This window comes from Prionailurus bengalensis, chromosome B2 (assembly GCF_016509475.1).
Source record: "Prionailurus bengalensis isolate Pbe53 chromosome B2, Fcat_Pben_1.1_paternal_pri, whole genome shotgun sequence".
Classification (NCBI taxonomy): Eukaryota; Metazoa; Chordata; class Mammalia; order Carnivora; family Felidae; genus Prionailurus; species Prionailurus bengalensis.
This window is the reverse complement of record NC_057349.1, coordinates 29422652-29440898: the sequence shown is the minus strand read 5'-3', so window position 1 is coordinate 29440898 and position 18247 is coordinate 29422652. Positions and strand designations below refer to the sequence as shown.

Here is an 18247-nt window from a genome sequence, read left to right as displayed (position 1 = left end):
TGTGAAAATTCTCATGTATTTACTTAGACTTTATTATTTACAAATTAAATTACACAGCAGCTTTACATGGCATGAGATGGCAAAAAAGGAGAGAAAAGAGAGGAGGAAGCTGACTCCCAGAGATTCTAGGCCACCTCCACCTCCACCACTTGTGCGTATGTAGCAAAGTCTTCAGTGCTGCCTCCACCCAGTTCCTGGATCAGGTCTTAGAACACAGGTGTAAGTTGGGTTCTGGCTCTGACAGTCCTAGAGCCACCAGGGCTCCCACTAGCAGTTTCTTCACAGGTGTTGGGGGTGAGTGTGAAGGCATCAGCTGCAGGAACAAAGGTTAATGCCAGCTGGTGGATGTTCTATCCCTTCACCCCATCCCCATCCAGTCTAAAGGACTCACTTTGTCTAGGCGATGGCGACAAATGAGGCCATTGGAATTCAGGAAGAAGGTGGAATAGGCATCATAGGTCCTGGTGAAGAGAGAAAGAAAGGCTTACTGAGGGAGGTGACTGATCGCAAAGTTTAATTCAAGCATTTGTTTAAACCAGTAGTTGCTAAATTTTGCTACACACTAGATCACCTGGAGAACCCTGAAAAGTCCTGATTGCCGAGGCTGTACCCTGTCCCACTTAAATCAGAATGTCTGGCACCAATATTTTTTAAAGATCCTTAGATGATTCCACCATGCAGCAAACTTTGAGGACCACTGGTTTGGGCTGAGCCTAACGATTTCTTGAGATTCTACTCTTTGCCAGAAACTTACCAAATACTCTACCTAGGGTTGCGAGGCTCAACTTATTACACAAGAATTTTCATTTGTTCAATAAATATTTGAATGCCTACTATGTACCACACAATGTACATGAAGAAACCCGAGTTTAGAGGTTTCCTCACACTCTGTATTTCTGTATATTTCTGTATATTAAAGTAGACTAAAACAAAATCCCTGCCCTCAAGAAAAAGCTTGCAGTCAAGTCAGAGTAGATTAAGGATTGTCTGGAAGACTAGACCATCAGAGTCCTAAAGTAGGATTAGGAAACTGACTGGATCTTTTCTCTTACTGGTAAAGCTCTTCCTTGTCACGCTTGTAGAAACGCAGGAAAAGCATGTGGATGGGCAGCCCCACAAGCCGCCAGCGGGCTTGCAGGGTCCAATTCTCTGGGTGGCGGGTCAGCTGTAGAACCTCCAACCGAAGTTGTGCAAAATAGTTCCAGGCCAGGAAGCGGCAGAGGGTCAGTGACAGAATGTACCATGTTAGGCCCCTGTGAAGAAGGGATGGGAAAGCTATCTTATGATGGCATAATGAGAAAAACCTCACTGGCCTCTGGGGAATGGGAAACAGTTGTGAGAAGTAGCAGGACCTTCTCTGGTAAGTGAAAAAGGTCAAGTATAAAGCATTGGGTGGTTTTCTTTCCCAAGGCCCTACCCGTGCCTGGATTCTCACTTGGTGCGTATGTTCAGGATCTCATTGATGAATTCCACATCCGATGAGTAGAGAGTATAGTCGTGGGAGTGAAGGAAGAGATTGGGAAGCTAGGTGGAAGAAGAAGGCATCAGTCCAGTAGGAAAGAAATTATCCTATTTCTCAGTTTTCTCTTTTTGGTGCCTCTTTACTCCCCTCTGAAAGGAAATCTCATTCCATGTCTAACTTCCCTTAAATCAAAACTGAAGAACATCTCTTCCTTGGGAAATAACATAATACATATATTTGCCTGCCTCGTGATTTCAAGAAAATCCTCTATTTCCAAGTATTGCCTACATCCCTTCTCACTGTGGGTGAAGCCCACTTTCAAGCTGACTTACCTCGTGTCTCAGTCTCTCATACATGATAGCCAGGTGCTCCTCCATACTCGGATCTCCTGATGGAGTGGCAGGGCAAGGGCAAGAGGTCCCAGGGGCTTGGAAAGGTATCAAAGCCCCAGGATAGGGGCAGGGAGGTCCCTCAAATAGGCTCCTAAGCCCATCCAAGCAGCCGCTATGCATCTCAGGTCCTGGTCCCTCCTCTCCCTTTCCTGGAGGGAGAACCACCCATGGTGAGCTGAGGGCCTGGATCTGAGGGAGAGGGAGGTGGGGAGCTCGGGGAAGCAACCAGATAGGAGGGGGTGGGAGTGGGGGAGACCAGAGAATAGAAGATGGAGAAGTGGTTGTTGTGGAGTGGGGCCAAAGTGGAGGAAATGGTAGAGCCCGTGGAGAAAGCTGGTCCTAAGGAGGAAGAATAAAAGGAAAAAAGGTAAGAATCTAGCTGCCTGATACCCCCGCATCTAAACTCTGTTCATTAATATGCTTCCAATCCTGCTCCTCCTGACAGGAGAGAGAAAACTATTAGAGGAAAATGGGATGAATTCATCTCTACTGAAAACAGGAGGGAAGAGTTTCCTGTGACACAGGAAACAGTACACTTGTTTAAGATCCTAACACTGTTTGGGGGCAATTCCACCTCTCTTACAGGAAGAATCATATTTTTTGGAAAAAGAACGAGTAACAGATTTTCGCGTACTGTGGATGAAATAACGTAGCCTGTAAGGGAACTCCACCAAGCAGTGTGTAACAGAAAAACATCCAACTGGAAGTAGGAGACATTTCTCTGAGCTCCGATTACATTGTGACACGTTAGGCATTCTCATTACATATGCCTATCTCTTATAAATGTCCTCTTATAAACGAGGACGATGAAGCCACAGAGTTATTATGAGGACTATATGACCTAATAAATGTAAATAAAACTCCGCGACCTATAAAGTACTATGTAGATGTAAGCTACTATCATTTCGGGCCCCCCTTAATGACAGAAACAAGCCCAGGAGACCGATAAAGGTCTCCAGACCTTTAACGAAGGTTAATGAAACCAGAGGGCTTCATTCCTCTGGTTTACCTACGCTTAAAGTGCGATGAGTGGGAGGCCACTCATAGGCCTAGCCCAAGTCTCTCCGCTCTCAAGGAACCCCCCCGGGCGGGGGGGGGGGGGTGTCTCACTACCGGAAAGGCTGGCGGGCCGTGCAGGTACCTCTGTCCCCAAAGGTGTCCGTGAGGCACCGTCTCCGCCGGGGGCGTGGCCATCTTGCCCACCCTGGAGCGGGGGCCCGAGTCCGGTCCAGCCGGGCCGGCCTTTCTGCCAGGACCGCTATCCGGGTGGAAGATGCGCGAGCTGCAAAGCGCGGCCCGTAGGTCTGTCCGGTCGGGACTTGGAAACTCCCGGGGCAGCTCCGCGGCGGGGCTGCGAACCTCTCCACCCACTGCCCTTCAAATCACCTCCAGGCACAGGTAATCGCAGAAGCTGGGACGAAATGCGGCCTCGCCCCGCCGTCCCAGCTTCAATCCAACCTGCACAACCCAGACCCGGGAGAACCAACATCCCGTGTACGCCACCGATGGCGGCACAACCCTCCAATCCTCTCGACCCCTCGCCCCTCCATGCACCGCCCAGCCCAGGTGAAAAGGGGCGGTAGGACGCCACTGCGCCTGCGCGGACGGGGCGCGCGCTCCGCCCTACGCGCCGGCTCTGAGGAGGGTCTCACCCCGCCCCCTCCTCTCTCGGGTTTCCCCTTTACTCTCACCTGGGGGCGAGCCTGGTAGGTACGGAGGCAGGGGCCGAGACGCCGGGCCGCCCCCCGGCTGGGCTGGTACATGATCTTCCGGGAGCGGAGACAGCGCCTCCCGTGTCCGGCTTCCTCACAGGGGTGAGCGCGCCCTGGAGCCGGTTTCTTGAAGGGGAAAGGAGGGGGGGGGGGTTAAGGGGCTGAAGGGAGGGAAACGGAGATGTTGCGCGCTTGCGCACTGCAGCGGATTCCAGGGAAGCGGTGACTTTGTCTGCACTAAGTGCGCCTGCGCTCGCCTGTTCTTGAGGCTGCCTCAGAGCGCTTGCGCAGTGTAGCGTCCAGGGGAACACAGCTGCCTCACGTGCGGCGCTTACGCAAAAGGCTGGGCGATGGATGATAGGCCTGAACCAGGTGCAACAAAGAACGAGGGGTGGGACTGAAATAACGACAATCAAGTTTTTTAGTAGCTCTCGTGATAAAAATAAACTTTTATTGCTCTCGTTAAAAATAAAATACAAATGACTTGGCACTGGTAAGAAAAGCTGTTGAATGAATGAAAGAATTAATGAATAAATATTTCTATTATGAGGGCGGGCTTTGGCTACCTCCTGTAGTGAGAAATTATACTGACTTTGAAGGTGTGAGAAAGGGTTTCCATCACCAAGGCCTAGTGCTGCGACGGTCCTGCAAGTTTCGAATGAACCTGGCGTTGAACATGTCCCCACCCATTGTCCAGGACTGAGCTGGCAGGGCCTGGGCCTGTGGAGGAACTGTGTGCATGAGTTCCTCCCCAGACCCATCCTGTGACAAGACCTGCTCCTCGCTGGCAGACCTGGTAGGTGAGAGGGAGATGGAAGGTGAATTACTGGGGTACTAGAGTGGCAATTAAGATCAGGGGCTCTTCAAGGTCTGGCCCTAATGTAGAGTAGGATACATGATGGAGTGAGTATGAGGCTGAAACCATTAGTGCTATGTGTCCAAATCTGAAACCCCTTAGTGCCAAAGTAAGCACGAGTTGAACCTATGGGGAAAGAGGGTTTAAGGATGTTAGGTAGAACAATTTATGGGAGGAGCTGGTGTTCAAAGGAGAAAGTAGCAGACAGTGATGTTAGGAAAGGAGTCAGAAGTGGTGGGAAGCTGGTAGAGGAAGGGCTCAGACCTCACCTATTCTGTGTTTCCTGTTCCCCCTGCTTCCACTCTTGGTTGCCTGTGGAAACACCAGGCATGTCATGGGAAGGCTGGAGTAGGTAGTGAATATGGTCTACTTGGTTTGAGGATAAGGAAGGATGAATACTTACCTGTATTGGGGGATGAGGAACTCAATCCCCCATGGCGGCTGTAGCAGCAGCTTTGGGCTACCAGCCCTGGGGGAGCCCCCCTGTAGAAGAAATGGGAGATGATGGGGAAGAGGCTACAGGAAGAAAGATAAGTGGGTATGGAGGGGGGAATCAGAGAAGAGAAAGGAAAGGAATAGTACAGGATAAAGACAAAGGGGTAATTACCATTCCTATGGGGTTTTAATCTAATCTATGCTTCAGAAAAGGGTAGGGAGCTCATTTTATACGCAAGATTTTTTGGAGCAGTCCTAGTTTGCTGTAGTCTTAGTTCTAGTTGAGGTAGTGTGTTAAAAATAAGGCTAAATGTGATTCGAGTTATGTCAGAAAACCAGAGTCACATATAGGCAAAAAAAATTGTTAGACCAGATGCCCTGGTGTTTGGTTTAGAAAACATGGTTATTTTAATTATAGGATATGTCAGACCAGAGGGAAATAGGGAGTGACAAGGCTTAATTTAGGAGTAAAAGAAATTGTACGGAGAGAGGTCCAAGGGTGGGAGAGGGGCAGGAAACCAGAATGGGAAGAGGAATCCAGGGAACAGTCAGGAGGCAATGAGTAGGTCCCAGAGATGTTGGCAAATCTTGACATCTCAGCAATGGCTGGCCTATGCAAAAGGGTAGAAGTCACTGGGGAAAGCTGGAGGTTTCTGGAGGGAATGGGAGAGTAGATCCAGAAGCCTACACAGAGGATCCAGTGACTACATGGACAGGAGACGGAACCTGCAGAAGATCCAGTAGATCTCAGAGGTAAGGAAGATGAGAGGCACAGAGGTCCAGAGATCCCAAGGAAAAAAAAAAAAAAAACAGGTGACACACAAACGAGGCTGAGACCTGAAGTTTGGGGGTTTTTTTGTTTTTGTATTTTTTTTTTGATTTTTCTTTCATTGAAAATGTCCATTTAAAAAACACAAAAGAATGCAGTTTATTCAAACAACAGTGAGAAGGGGAAGGAAAAGGAGTGAGTTGGGAGAGAGGGAGATCCTGCTCCCAAGTACTGGGATGGGGGAACACACTGGGAGTAACCTGATCTACCACACATTCAGAAGGTAGGGAGGGGGAAGGATGTTCCATACCCTGGGTATGGAGCAGGGAAGGTTCTTGCTATGGAAGAAAGAAAGGAAGGCCAGAGGAAGAGTTCCTCTATCATCTCAAGACAACCTCACCAGACAGGCATTTATCAGCATCTAGCTACTGGGGAGGGATGTATACAAGAGGGGATCCCAGGAGCTAACAGATACTTGAGACTCAGGGCCTATCTTCTGAAACATGGCTAAGAGTGATCACAGGGTGCTCAACAGGATCTGCTGCCAAGAAACAAACTCCCTCACAGTGTCTGGATCTGGGGGAAGTGATGGTATCTTCAGAAGTGTGGGGAGTCTAGAGCCTCAAAGCAGACATCAGCTTGGGGGTTCCCAATACATACACAAAACATGGGGAGATTTAGAGTTTGGCAATGTTGAGTGGATCCCTTTGGGGAGCTGGTAAGACCCTGTCCTAGATCACTGAGCTGCTCTGAAGCAAAGCTCATTGGTTGGCTTCAGCAGGCTGAGAAGATAAATGTAGTAGGCAGCACAAAGCAGTATTAGAGCCACCAGTAACACTGTGGAAGGACTATGGGATTTATTCCATGGACAAGACTCCTTAAAAGTTTCCCTGGCAGAGGAGGCCCTTGGACCTTCCTTGGTGTTCTAGGGTCTAACACAGCAAGCAAAAGTGTGCTTCTCTGGATAATCAGTATGAGCCACCCAATCAATGGATCTGGCAGCAAATCAGGCTGTCTGTGGGAGTGTTCGCAGCCCACTTAGGAAGAAGGCAGAAAAGCTACAAAGTATTTGGCCATGTAGGACCCTGACAATACTGTTGCCCAAGAAAGTGGAAGAGGGAATCCTATGAGCTCTGTCAGGTTCCACTGAAACCTGGGACTACAATGGAAGAGTGGGTCTGGGGTTCTCAGGGAGAGGGGGCTCTGCCCATCCCGGGTCTCCACGGGAGGGGAAGGGGTAGCTGTCTGTCAGTATCGACTCTCATCAGAGCGGGGAAGGGAGCTGAGGAAGGGTGTTATGGACAGGAGAAAGGGAAAGGGAAAATGGGGGAGAGAGAAAAACAGAAAGCAAAGTCAGAAGTGAAGAGAAAGCTAGGGAGAGAAATCAATGAGATGCCCACTCCACCTGTTAAGATGGGCTGCTGCCATACAAAGCACTAACATGGGGCCAGTGGCTCCCCAAAATGTCAGAGACTGCATCTTCCCAGTAAGTATTAAACCAAGATTTCCCCAATTTGACTCCGTTTCCCCACTCAATGGATCTGTGTTCTTCCTTCCTCCTGTCTCTCACTTTAAAACACTCGATTCCGTATAAAATACTACTCTGCTCCTTCGTTTATTTCTATACCACTCCTACCACTCCATACCACTCTGTTCCAATATATTCTTATCAAAAGGTTTCAGGCCTCTCCAATCCACATGTCCTATTGCTTCACATCTCTGGTGGATTCAAACTGCCCTTTGCCATTTCTAACAACCTCTCTGACAGTTTTGAGGCTCCCTAACCCTCCCTAACTCCTATTACCTGGTGCGGCGACGCTGGGCTGGACTGCCCCCAGGGTCAGTAGCAAGCAGAAGGCGGGCAGTAGGGTGTGGAGGGCAGAGGCGCAGGGAACGCAGCAGCTCCTGCTCTGGCACAAAGGGGCGGAGGGGACCCCGTTCTGGTGAGTTTCCCAGGCTGCTGGAGCGGGGGGGTGGGTGAACTGGAGGTGTAGCACGGCGAGGGGCCCTGTTTAGGGGCCAAGGAGGCTCCACAGCTACCTTCAGAACTGGCAAGAGGGAAAATACAGACCACAACAGAGAAAGAAGAAAAAAAAGAGGGAAGAGAGTGATGACAGCAAAGATTTGGGTAGAAAAAAGAGAAATCAGAGCCTTTAGAGAGAACTAATCCTTCCCCTGGATTAAGGTCCCCAAGCCAGCCACCCTACCCCAGTCTTACATTCTCGGTCACTAGAGGAATATGGCTTAATGTCTCCCTCTGCTCTCTTGGGTGGCAGCTTTCTTGCTGGAGCTGTCAGTGAAGAAGACACAGGCAAAGCAAGCATTAGGAGACATACCCTGCACCCCTCCTCCCAGCCACTACCCCCATGACCCCCAACCTCTACTCCCTGACACCACAGTTCTTCCCAGGGAAGGAGAGTTCAGCTCCATCACAGAAGCAGCTCTGTGGTAATGCCTTCACACCAAGAGGGAATTCAAGGAAAATGTTGGAGCATTTTTGAGGGGAGCCAGAAGGAGTAGGTCAAATGCAGAGTTGGGGGAAAAGTTCCAGGGGGAGACTCTGGGGCCTGGGTGATGCAGGAGAAGGATGGCTAAGGGAGGCAAGCTCTTACTGTCAGTGGGTGCTGTCAGGCCCCCCTGGGATTCTGGGGCAGTGGAATGGTCCCAGCTGGGCCAACGAGGACCCCAGGTCCCTCTAGATGAGATGGACAAAGCCCTTGGTTAATGAGGATTGCTTTGGAGAGGTTGGGGGGGGGCAGAACCTCTCCTTCTGGCGCAAAAATAGGACAAAACTTAAGCTTTTTTTTAGGAAAAATAAAAGTTTGAGGAGAAAACAAAGACATCTGGAGTTAGCAGAGTAAATGGGAGGCTAACATATTATCCAAAGCTCTACTTTCCATCCCCTTACTTTCCTATTTGCTCCCTCCCTTTCCCTTTCCAGAGGTTCTCTATCATGTGTGGTAAATGAGAGACTTCTCAACAAATCCACTTAGGCTTTATCTGTGCTCTCCTCCCCTGTGGATCTCAGTCCTCACTGTCCTTGTTGGCTCTCACTCCCTCTTACAGCCTGTAAGTCAGCAGGAGCTAGATGGAAGAAGCCTTGGCAAGCAAAGCGAGTCATGGATATGAATTGCCTCCCAGTGCCTGACGCTGGTCGAAACTAATAACTGGTAACAGACTGTTCTTTGGGTGGCTGCTACTCCCTTTCCTGGCCATGGACAAGGTGAGAGCTAGCCACAAAACCAGATCAACAAGGGAGCACTTCTGTGCAAGCTGTGCTTCTCTACCTGTGGGAGGCAGTGAGGAAGAGGGAGGAGTGGGGCCCAAACTGGCAAGGAACATGTGTGTATGATGGAATGGGGAAGCTGGGCAGCATTTCAGTACCTCCTAGGTTTGGTTTCTCCAGATCAATTTCATTATTTGGTTGGAAATACTAAACTCTGAGCATTGTTTTTTAAAACTAATATACATTTAAACTTTGGACCATTTGTGTCACTATTCTATGATTGGAAATGGAAGGGCTGACTACACTTGTCTGTCCCTCACTGACTGACAGAAACCTGAGGGGTTTGCAAAGGAATGTGACTCTGGCCTATTTTGACGGACCTGAAGGGGCAAGAGACTCCATCGATACCAATCCTCAAACAGGCTCCCAGTGAACTCACTTGGTTAAAGTTCTAACAAACCTAAGATGCACTAAGCTCACAATGGCAATGGCAAATGGGTAACAATTGCCAGAGACTTCGGCTGCTTTAGAATTCTCCCAAATTGCCCATGATTGCACTATGCTCCCCGTGGCCTCCAGAGGAACTAGGCACTATGGCCCTACAGTTCTACCCATTCACTGCAGCTTTACCAGCAGGTGTAGGATCAACCACAGCAGCACGAGAATGTCGAGATGCTCTCAGGGAGGGAGCAGGGGGCCCTGTGAGGAAGGAAGTGGTGGTGCCCCTCAGTGAGGGGGCCAATGGGATCAAGAATCCACCTCTTTCCTTCCCCTCACCCCAACTACTTGGCGAACACACACAAATTGAGAAAACTTACGGTGCTGATGGGCAAAGAAGCCTTCGAAGATCACAAAGTTGTTGACCTATAAGATGAAACAAGTGAAATATAGTCCATTCAGCCATTCAGCACTACCTGGGGACAGAACTTGTCCTAAAAAAAACATAGTGGGAGGAACAAAAAGCCAGCCTTCCTGTCCTTGTTGACAGAATCAGTCAAAAACTCAAACCCTGATAAGCCGATCCTAAAAGTTGATATGGAATTATAAAAGACCTCAAATAGCCAAGACAATCTTGGAGGATTCACACTTCCTGATTTCAAAACTTTCTACAAGGTATGGTAATCAAAATGGTATGGAAGAGGCCTAAAGATGGACAGAGAGAGAGACCATTGGAATGAATAGAACCCAGAAATAAACCCATGTGTTTATGGTCAATTTTCAACAAGGATGCCAAGATGATTCGATGCAAGGAAAAGCAGCTTTTTAAACAAATGGTGCTTGGCACTCTGGAAGGTTCCTCAAAAAGTTAAAAATAGAACTACACTGTGATCCAGCAATTGCACCATTAGGTATTTACCCAAAGGACATAAAAACACAGATTCAAAAGGGAACATGCACCCCGATGTTTATAGCAGCACTATCAACAAAAGTCCAACTATATAAAGAGTCCGTGTGTGTGTGTGTGAGAGAGAGAGAGAGAGAGAAATGGTATATCTATAATGGAATATTACTAAGCCATAAAAAAGGATGACATCTTGCCATTTGCAGCGACATGGATGGAGCTAGAATGTATTATGCTAAGTGAAATAAGTCAGAGAAAGACAAATACCTTATGATTTCACTCATATGTGGAACGTAAGAAATGAAACAAATGAACATATGACATGGGGGAACAAACTGTAAGAGACTCTTTTGCTTTTTAATTTTTTTTAAGCTTTATTTTTTTTGAGAGAGAGAGAGAGCATAAGCAGGGGGGCGGGAAGAGAGAGGGAGACAGAATCCCAAGCAGGGTCTGTGCTGTCAGTGCTGGAATTCACGAACCATGAGATCATGACCTGAGGCAAAATCAAGAGTCAGACGCTTAGCTGACTGAGTCACCCAGGTGCCTCAAGAGACCTTAAAGATAGAGAACAAACTGAGGGTTGATGGAGAGAGGTAAGTGGGGGATGGGCTACATGGATGATGGTTATTAAGGAGGGCACTTGTTATGATGAGCACCAGGAATTGTATATAAGTGATGAATTGCTGAATTTTGCCCCTGAAACCAATATTGCACTGTATGTTAACTACAATTTGAATAAAAATTTGAAAAGGAAAAAACAAAACAAAACAAAAAACAGTGCTTGGACAACTGAATATTCACATGCAAGATACTGAATGTGGGCCTACACCTCACACTAGACAAAAATAACTTCAACTGGGTCAAAGATCTCAATTTCTTTTTTAATTTTTTAAACTTTATGTATGTATGTATGTATGTATGTATGTAGTCTCTGCATCCAACATGGGGTTCAACTCACAGCCTAGAGACCAAGCATTGCATGCTCTTCTGACTGAGCCAGCGAGGTGCCCCAAAGAATTAATTGTTAAGAGCTAAAACTATGAAACTCTTAAAAGGAAACATAGGGAATAATATTCATGCCTGGATTAGACAATTGTTTCTTAAATATGACACCAAAGCATAAGAAAGCAAAGAAAAAAATTAATTGGACTTCATCAAAAGCAAAACCTTTTGTACTTCCAAAGACACAACTAAGAAAATGCAAAGACGGGGCACACCTGTGTGGCTCAGTTGGTTAAGCGTCCAACTCTTGGTTTCAGCTCAGGTCACTGTCTCCTGGTGTTTGAGTTAGAGCCCTGAATCAGGCTCTGCGGCTGGCAGCATGAAACCTGCTTGGGATTCTCTCTCTCTCCCTCTCTCTGGCCCTCCCCTGCTTGTGCTCTGTCTCTCTCAAAATAAGTAAACTTAAAAAGGAAGGAAGGAAGGAAGGAAGGAAGGAAGGAAAAAATGAAAAAACTCACAGAATAGAAAATCTTTGCAAATCATACATCTGATAAGAGTGTTATATCTAGAATATATAAAGAACACTTAACTCAAGAACAAAGAACACAATTTAAGGGAGGGTGTAAATGGGTGGCTCAGTCAGTTAAGCGTCCAACTTCAGCTCAGGTCATGAACTCATGGTTTGTGAGTTTAAGCCCCACGTTGGGCTCTGTACTGACAGCTCAGAGCCTGGAGCCTGCTTGGGATCCTGTGTCTCCCACTCTCTCTGACCCTCCCCCCTCTCACGCTCTGTCTCTCGCTCTCAAAAATAAACATTAAAAAAATTTTAAAAAAAGAACACAATTTAAAAATGGGACTTGATATTGGACTTGGAATAAACATTTCTCTGAAGATAAGCAAATGGCCAATAAACATTTGAAAAGATGCAGATCTGTATTAGTCATCAAGAAGATGCAAATCAAAACTGCAAAGAGATAACAGTGCATAGCCACTAGGATGACAAATGTTAGTAAGGATAATGAGAACTTGGAATACTGTACACTGCTGGTAGAAGATGTATAATGTTGCAGTCATTGTGGAAAAACATCTTGTCAGTTCCTCAAACAGATAAAGAATTACCATTTGACCCAGCAATTCTACTCTTAGGCATATACCCAAAAGAACTATAAAGATATGTGCAAACACAATCTTGCCCACAAATATTCACAGCAGTATTATTCATAATAACCAAAAAGTAGAAACAACCAAATCTGAATCAGCTGATAAATGGATAAACAATGATAAATGGATAAACAAAATACGATATATCCAAATAATGGAGTATTATTCACCCATAAAAAGTGATAACGTACCAATACATGCTACAACGGATGAACCCTCTGAAAACATTATGCTAAGTGAAAGCCAAACACAAAGGCCACATATCGTATGATTCCATTTATATAAAATGTACAGAATAAGCAAATCCACAGAGTAAATTACTGGTTGACAAAGGCTGGGGAAAGGGGAATGGGAAGTGACTGCTTAATGAGTTCTGGGTTTCTCTTTATCATAGAAATGGTCTAGAATTAGCAGGAATAATCACACAACATTGTGAAAATACTAAAAATCACTAAACTGTATATTTTAGATAGTTAAAACAGTGCATTTTATCTCAAAAACAAAAAACCCAAAGAAAAAAAAAAAATAAAAAACCAGAAAAAAACAAAAACAAAAACCCATACCCTACTTTTTAGTTCTCCCAGGACCCAAGCAAATGGGAAAGACAGCACACAAAACATCAGGGAAGATGAGGCATCCCGAACTGTCAAAACAAAAACTTAAACATTCACACACATTAACAAGACCAAATAGTTTAAGTATATAAACAATGAGAAAAACTAAGAATTAAGCAGGGTTCAAATGGGTAGAATTGTTAAGAGAAGACATGCTGGAGGACAGGGTGCCAATTGACCATTTTAGAGTTATTTTGTCAACCCACATTCAATTTGACCTTCACAACAATCCTTGTAGTCATAATGTTAAAGAAGAATAAAAAGGCTTGGAAACATGGCCTGCCGAAAGCCAAGTAGCTAACAAGTGACACAGCCAGGACTTAAGCCCCAGAATCTTGATTCTAGCTGCAGCATTTCGGCCAGGAATATAGTGTAGTCATAAAGAGTGGCCAATAGCTGGGATGCCTGGGTAGCTCAGTTGGTTAAGCATCTGACTTTGGCTCAGGTCATTATCTCACAATTCGTGGGTTCTAGCCCCATGTCAGGCTCTGTGCTGACAGGTCAAAGCCTGGAGGCTGCTTCGGATTCTGTGTCTCCTCTCTCTGCCCCTCCCCTGCTCATACTTTGTGTGTGTCTCTCTCTCCCTCAAAAATAAATAAAAAATTAAAAAAAAAAAAAAAAAAGAGTGGGCATTGGGTTCAGGTTATTGCCCTGCCACTTATTAGCTGTGTGAACTTGGTCAAGTTGCTCATCTGTATAAACCCCTAAGTGGGGTCAATAAAAGCACCCATCTCAAAGAGAGGTACAAAGATCAACTAAGATGATGCATGTAGACAGCACACAGAGCTCATGAATCATTATTTACATAATTATACTCTACAATGCTTTGGTCTACAGGTTACCTTGGTATGCCCAATATGGTATGCTCCTCCCACCACTCTCCACTGCCTCTTAATGGAACAATGTATTAGGGGAGGACATTCTAAATATAAATAGATCCTGCCTATCTCCTGCCTTGACCCTGTCTACAGGCCCACCCTCCTACTCCAGCAATAATTATTGCACATGCACAGCATTCCTGCCACACCATACTGCCTGTAGTACCCTAAAAGGTATCTGAATACCTATCTGCTTGTGCTCATGCTGGTTCCTCTATAGGAAATGCACTTTAGCCTGCCTACTTCTGTCCCCATGACATTCAGCTTTCACAATTAAACTAAGTCAAGCCTTCCTTTACCCAACCCCCACCCCAAGGTAGCACTCACCACCATGTCTTTATACCTTCTTCTGTAAGCACATCAATCAAATCATGTTAGTGGACTGTCCATGCTCCTATCCAAAGCTAACTTGTCAACCCAATCCCAACCCCTCCTGCCCATTCAATGGCATTGCTTCTGCAATTCTCCCCATGTTCTGACATCACATTTTCTATTAAGTCATTCTTATATTGCTGGTTCTTCCAAACGCAAATTGTCAACCCTGTCTTAATCCACTTTCCCCTCTAGCTCTTGCTCTATTTCTTTGTTCCCCTTAAAGCAGCATTTATGGCCTATTCTTGCCCTCTCCACTTCCTGGCTTCTCAATCTCCTTAAACCCAATCCATCCAGGCTTCTACCCACCACTACACCAAAACCCCTTGTCAAGATCACCAGTGGCCTCAGGCAGCTAAATACAACAGTCACCTCTCAGGCCTCTTCTGACCTCACTAATCAGCAGCATTTGACTCATTAAGCCATTCCTTCCTCCTGGAAATGTTTTCTTCATTAGTCTTCCAGGTCACCCTACCTACCTGTAAATTTTCATCTACTTCATTAGTCGCTCCTTGGTCACATGTGCTGGTTCTTCTCCTCCTCTGGTGACACCCCTTAAAAGAGTGCTTGGGGCACCTGGGTTGAACACCTGATTCTTGGTTTCAGCTCAGGTTGTGATCTCATGGCTCATGGGACCAAGCCCCACAGTAGGCTCTGTACTGACAGTGTGGAGCCTGCTTGGAATCTTGGGATTCTCTCCCTCTCTCTTTGCCCCTCCCCCACTCACAGCTCTGTCTCTCTCAAAGTAAATAAACTTAAAAAAAAAAAAGTGCTCAGTGGCTCAAGTCCTTGAACCACTTTTCTTTCTATACTCATTCCTTGGTGATCTCCTCCTATCTCATTGCTTTCAACACCCTATGTATGCTGAGACCTTTCTATTCCAAATCTCTTCTGTGGACTCCAAAGAAGTACCCAACTATCAACTCAACCTAGGATTAACAAAATCAAAATGGACTCCTACCATTTCTCTCCAAAGCTGCTCCACCTACCATCTCGGTTAAGCAAATTTCATCTGTCCAATGGCTCAGGCCGAGTCTGGGATCATCCTTAACTCCTTCTTTCTCTTTCTCCACAGATCATCTATTAGGATATCTTATTTAACTTCAAAATATTTAAAATCTGACCACCCTTTACCCTCTCTAATGCTACCATCTTGGTTTCAGCCCCACCATTTTCCATCAGGATTGTTGCTTCCTCACTAGTCTGCTTGCTTATATCCTTGCTCCCCTATTGCTATTCTTGATAGCCAAAGTGGTCTCGTTAAATCAGATTGTATCATGTCTCTGCTCAAACTCCTATGATGACTCTCCTTTTTTCACTTAGAGCAAACGCCAAAGCCTTTGCAATACCTGTAAGGTCTGAAATGTTCTTCCTCTCCCTTGCTACTTGATCCACCACACTCCCATTCACTCAAACTGCTCTAGCCACACCAGCCAATTCATTCATTCAGGCACATTCTGTCTCATGGACTTTGCACTAGCCATTCCTTCTGCCTGGATGCCCTCTCTCCAGATATTACCTGGCTCTTATTCTCACTTCCTTTAAGTTACTGCTCAAATGGCACTTTCTCAGTGAGGCCTTCCCTGATTATCCCATTTAAAATTTTTGAAGCTTATTTATTTTGCAAGAGAGAGTGAGCAGGGGAGCAAGCAGAGAGAGAGACTCCCAAGCAGCCAAGTACAGAGCCCAATGCTGGGTTTGAACTCACGAACTGTGAGATCATGACCCAAGCCAAAACCAAGAATGGGATGCTTAACAGACCACCCAGGTGCCCCTGATCATCCTATTTAAACTTGCAACTCCATGAACTCCCATCCCCACAATGGTACTTGCAAGCCTTCTCAGTGGCTCTCCTCTTTCCAGAGCACTTATCATCAACCATACTACATAGTCATTTGTTACGGTTGTTTCCCCGAGAATATAAACTGCACAAGGGCAGAGACTTTTGTCTGTTTTGTTGAGTAAAGTATTCCTAGTGTCCAAAACAGTGTCAACTGCCCAATAAATATTTGTTAAATGAATGGGTAGCATTAGTACATTGTATCATATTTACTTATACACAAACCACCTTCCCTATTAGGCCAAAACTCCCCCAAAACAAGGAATATATATTACTCTGGGCCTTAATAAATATTGATTGAGTAAAGGCCTGTGTAAAAACGAGGTGAAAACTGGCTATGTTTGGGGCACAAACATATTATTGGGTATACAGAACAGCCAATAACGAAAAATCAAAATACATGAAAGTGAATAGCTGCAGAATGAGAGATGGTACCATAAAAAAATGGGGGGGGGGGGAGCTGGGGGAGAAGAGGTTAGCTACACAGAATAAATCCTATATAATGGGTAATAAGGAATGCATGGAAGATGCCATTTCTTTGCCCCCAAATAATAAATACATTCAATGGGAATGTTCAATGAGGATCTACCCTCTGAAGCCTCTAACCTGTGGGACTGTGGTCTCCAGGTTGTAATGTTTATTCAGGAACTTAAGCAGCTTCTGTGATGGTCGGTCAATGGCCAGTTGGTGTGGTTCAACCCGCTCCTTCTGCAAAGACAGGAGACTCAGGGTAGGAGAAGGTTGGGGAAAGCATGCCAAGAGGAACCCAGCAGCCTGGGAGGGGATAGGAGGATATGGGAATGTGGCAGGGAGAAGGGTGGAAGTCAAGGCCTTTGGGAGGGGTCAGGGCAAAGGGGCCTTTGATCTCTATTTTGGATGGACTGGTGAAAAGCTAAATGACACCTGCAACATATAGTGGAAGAGTTCTCGTCCATGGCCATGGCGTTGAAGTGACTCATGGATGTAAAAGTCCAGAATGCAAAGTGGTTCTACCTCATTGTGAGCCTCACGATCATCCTAAGAGGTAAAGAACAAATATCTTTTAGGACAGACATCGTTGCCCCCTCCCAACATCCAGCCCTTTTATTCTCAAAAGCCAAGGCATGTGAACTCTCAGCTTCCAGTAACACTCACCAGCACAAAGAGTTTCTTGTATCCAACTTTCAGGAAGCCAATAATGGCTCCTTTTCCAGCTCTGCAGGATGGGAATAATAATGAAACAAGCTAGTAGCAGATATCGGGAGAGTCAAAAAAGGGAGAGGGGCTGGGGTTGGAAGGAATAAAATATGGGATGGAAGGGCATTTGGCACTTACGGTCGCGCTGAAGTGTCTTTGAGCACATACATAACATGGCGGTTACTCTGCATCCTTAATGCACTGGTGATGGGAGCAGGAAGATGCTGGGCCTGCCGGGAAGATGAAGAGAGACTTTCTGCAAGTCCATTCCCAAGGACCTAGGCCTCTCTTATCTACTGGCCCCAGAGAGATTCCCCCCACCCCGCCCTTTTCTCCATCTAAAGACTCCCCAGTACCTTGGCAGAAGCCTTGCCCAGTTCATCTACAATGGTCATAATTTGCTGTTGCAGGTCAACACTACAGAAAGAAAGGAAACAAAGAGTCAGATACTTACTGAATTAGAGGATCCTGGTAACATTGGCCACAACCTCAATCCAGGTTCAGCACTTAAGACTCTCTGACTTTACCTTTCTAATCTGATTTTCCGCCCCACCTTTCTGGAACCCAAACTTTTGCCACACCTCTTTTCAATACAGTACACTCCTTCTTCCCTGAGGTTATTGTGGGGAAGCCGGAAGGGCTTTGGTTAGAACAAATCAGGCCTAAGAGTGAAAGGTTACAGATTCAAGTGGCGACCAACTCCACCAGGTCTAGGGTCAAAGGTCACCAAAGGGCAAGCCAGGACCACAAAAGGCAGGGCCACTATTCCGTGAAAAGGGGGCGTGGTGCCTGGACCATTTTTTGAGAGAAACTAGGAGAGAAGGGCCTTGGGGCGAATTTGAGATGTCACCGGGCCGGCGTTGTGGTTCCGGGTCGCCGAGCTGGGGGTCGCAGGTGCTGGTCCAGCACCGTGATCCGCTCCGGCAGCAGGGCGTCCACATCGAAAGAGAACTCCATGGCCCATTGTGCGTGGACAGACCCGCCCCGCAACACGTCACTTCCGCTCCTCCTCGAAGGAGGCGGAGGGGAGGAAGTGCTTCTGGGAACCCTTATTTCCTGGCAGTGGAGGG

General features: G+C 46.3%; 2 protein-coding genes across 4 annotated transcripts; both read right to left on the bottom strand.

The window, feature by feature from the left end:
• Positions 1–14: 14 nt before the first annotated feature.
• CB2H6orf136 (chromosome B2 C6orf136 homolog) lies at positions 15–3976 on the bottom strand. Its single transcript, XM_043591001.1, has 6 exons — positions 3546–3976; positions 1795–2193; positions 1436–1524; positions 1053–1253; positions 392–461; positions 15–313 (listed from the first exon to the last, which is right to left on the bottom strand). Exons 1-6 carry the CDS (start codon positions 3615–3617, stop codon positions 200–202), a joined length of 945 nt encoding a protein of 314 aa, XP_043446936.1. The 5' UTR covers positions 3618–3976; the 3' UTR covers positions 15–199.
• A 147-nt stretch (positions 3977–4123) lies between these two features.
• On the bottom strand, positions 4124–18134 carry ATAT1 (alpha tubulin acetyltransferase 1). 3 transcript variants are annotated; one of them, XM_043590995.1, is made up of 13 exons: positions 18028–18134; positions 17534–17594; positions 17316–17407; positions 17136–17196; positions 16905–17018; positions 16608–16709; positions 9671–9716; positions 9483–9551; positions 7845–7916; positions 7431–7674; positions 4826–4905; positions 4692–4734; positions 4124–4359 (listed from the first exon to the last, which is right to left on the bottom strand). In XM_043590995.1, the coding sequence occupies exons 1-13, from the start codon at positions 18132–18134 to the stop codon at positions 4185–4187; spliced, it is 1266 nt and encodes a 421-aa protein (XP_043446930.1). In that variant the 3' UTR covers positions 4124–4184. The 3 variants fall into 3 exon arrangements, with proteins under 3 accessions (XP_043446930.1, XP_043446931.1, XP_043446932.1); XM_043590996.1 differs by lacking the exons at positions 4124–4359; positions 4692–4734; positions 4826–4905 and adding an exon at positions 5761–6908; XM_043590997.1 differs by lacking the exons at positions 4124–4359; positions 4692–4734; positions 4826–4905; positions 9483–9551 and adding an exon at positions 5761–6908.
• Between the last annotated feature and the right edge of the window lie 113 nt (positions 18135–18247).

Coding starts and splice junctions, on each gene's coding strand:
- CB2H6orf136 (XM_043591001.1), bottom strand. CDS start 3,617: ATGTACCAGCCCAGCCGGGGGGCGGCCCGGCGTCTCGGCCCCTGCCTC. Junction 2,194..3,545: donor CCTACCAGGCTCGCCCCCAG/GTGAGAGTAAAG, acceptor CTTCCTCCTTAG/GACCAGCTTTCTCCACGGGC. Junction 1,525..1,794: donor ATGAGAGACTGAGACACGAG/GTAAGTCAGCTT, acceptor TCTTCCACCTAG/CTTCCCAATCTCTTCCTTCA.
- ATAT1 (XM_043590995.1), bottom strand. CDS start 18,134: ATGGAGTTCTCTTTCGATGTGGACGCCCTGCTGCCGGAGCGGATCACG. Junction 17,197..17,315: donor AAAGACACTTCAGCGCGACC/GTAAGTGCCAAA, acceptor CCCATCCTGCAG/AGCTGGAAAAGGAGCCATTA. Junction 4,735..4,825: donor TTCCTCATCCCCCAATACAG/GTAAGTATTCAT, acceptor GTGTTTCCACAG/GCAACCAAGAGTGGAAGCAG.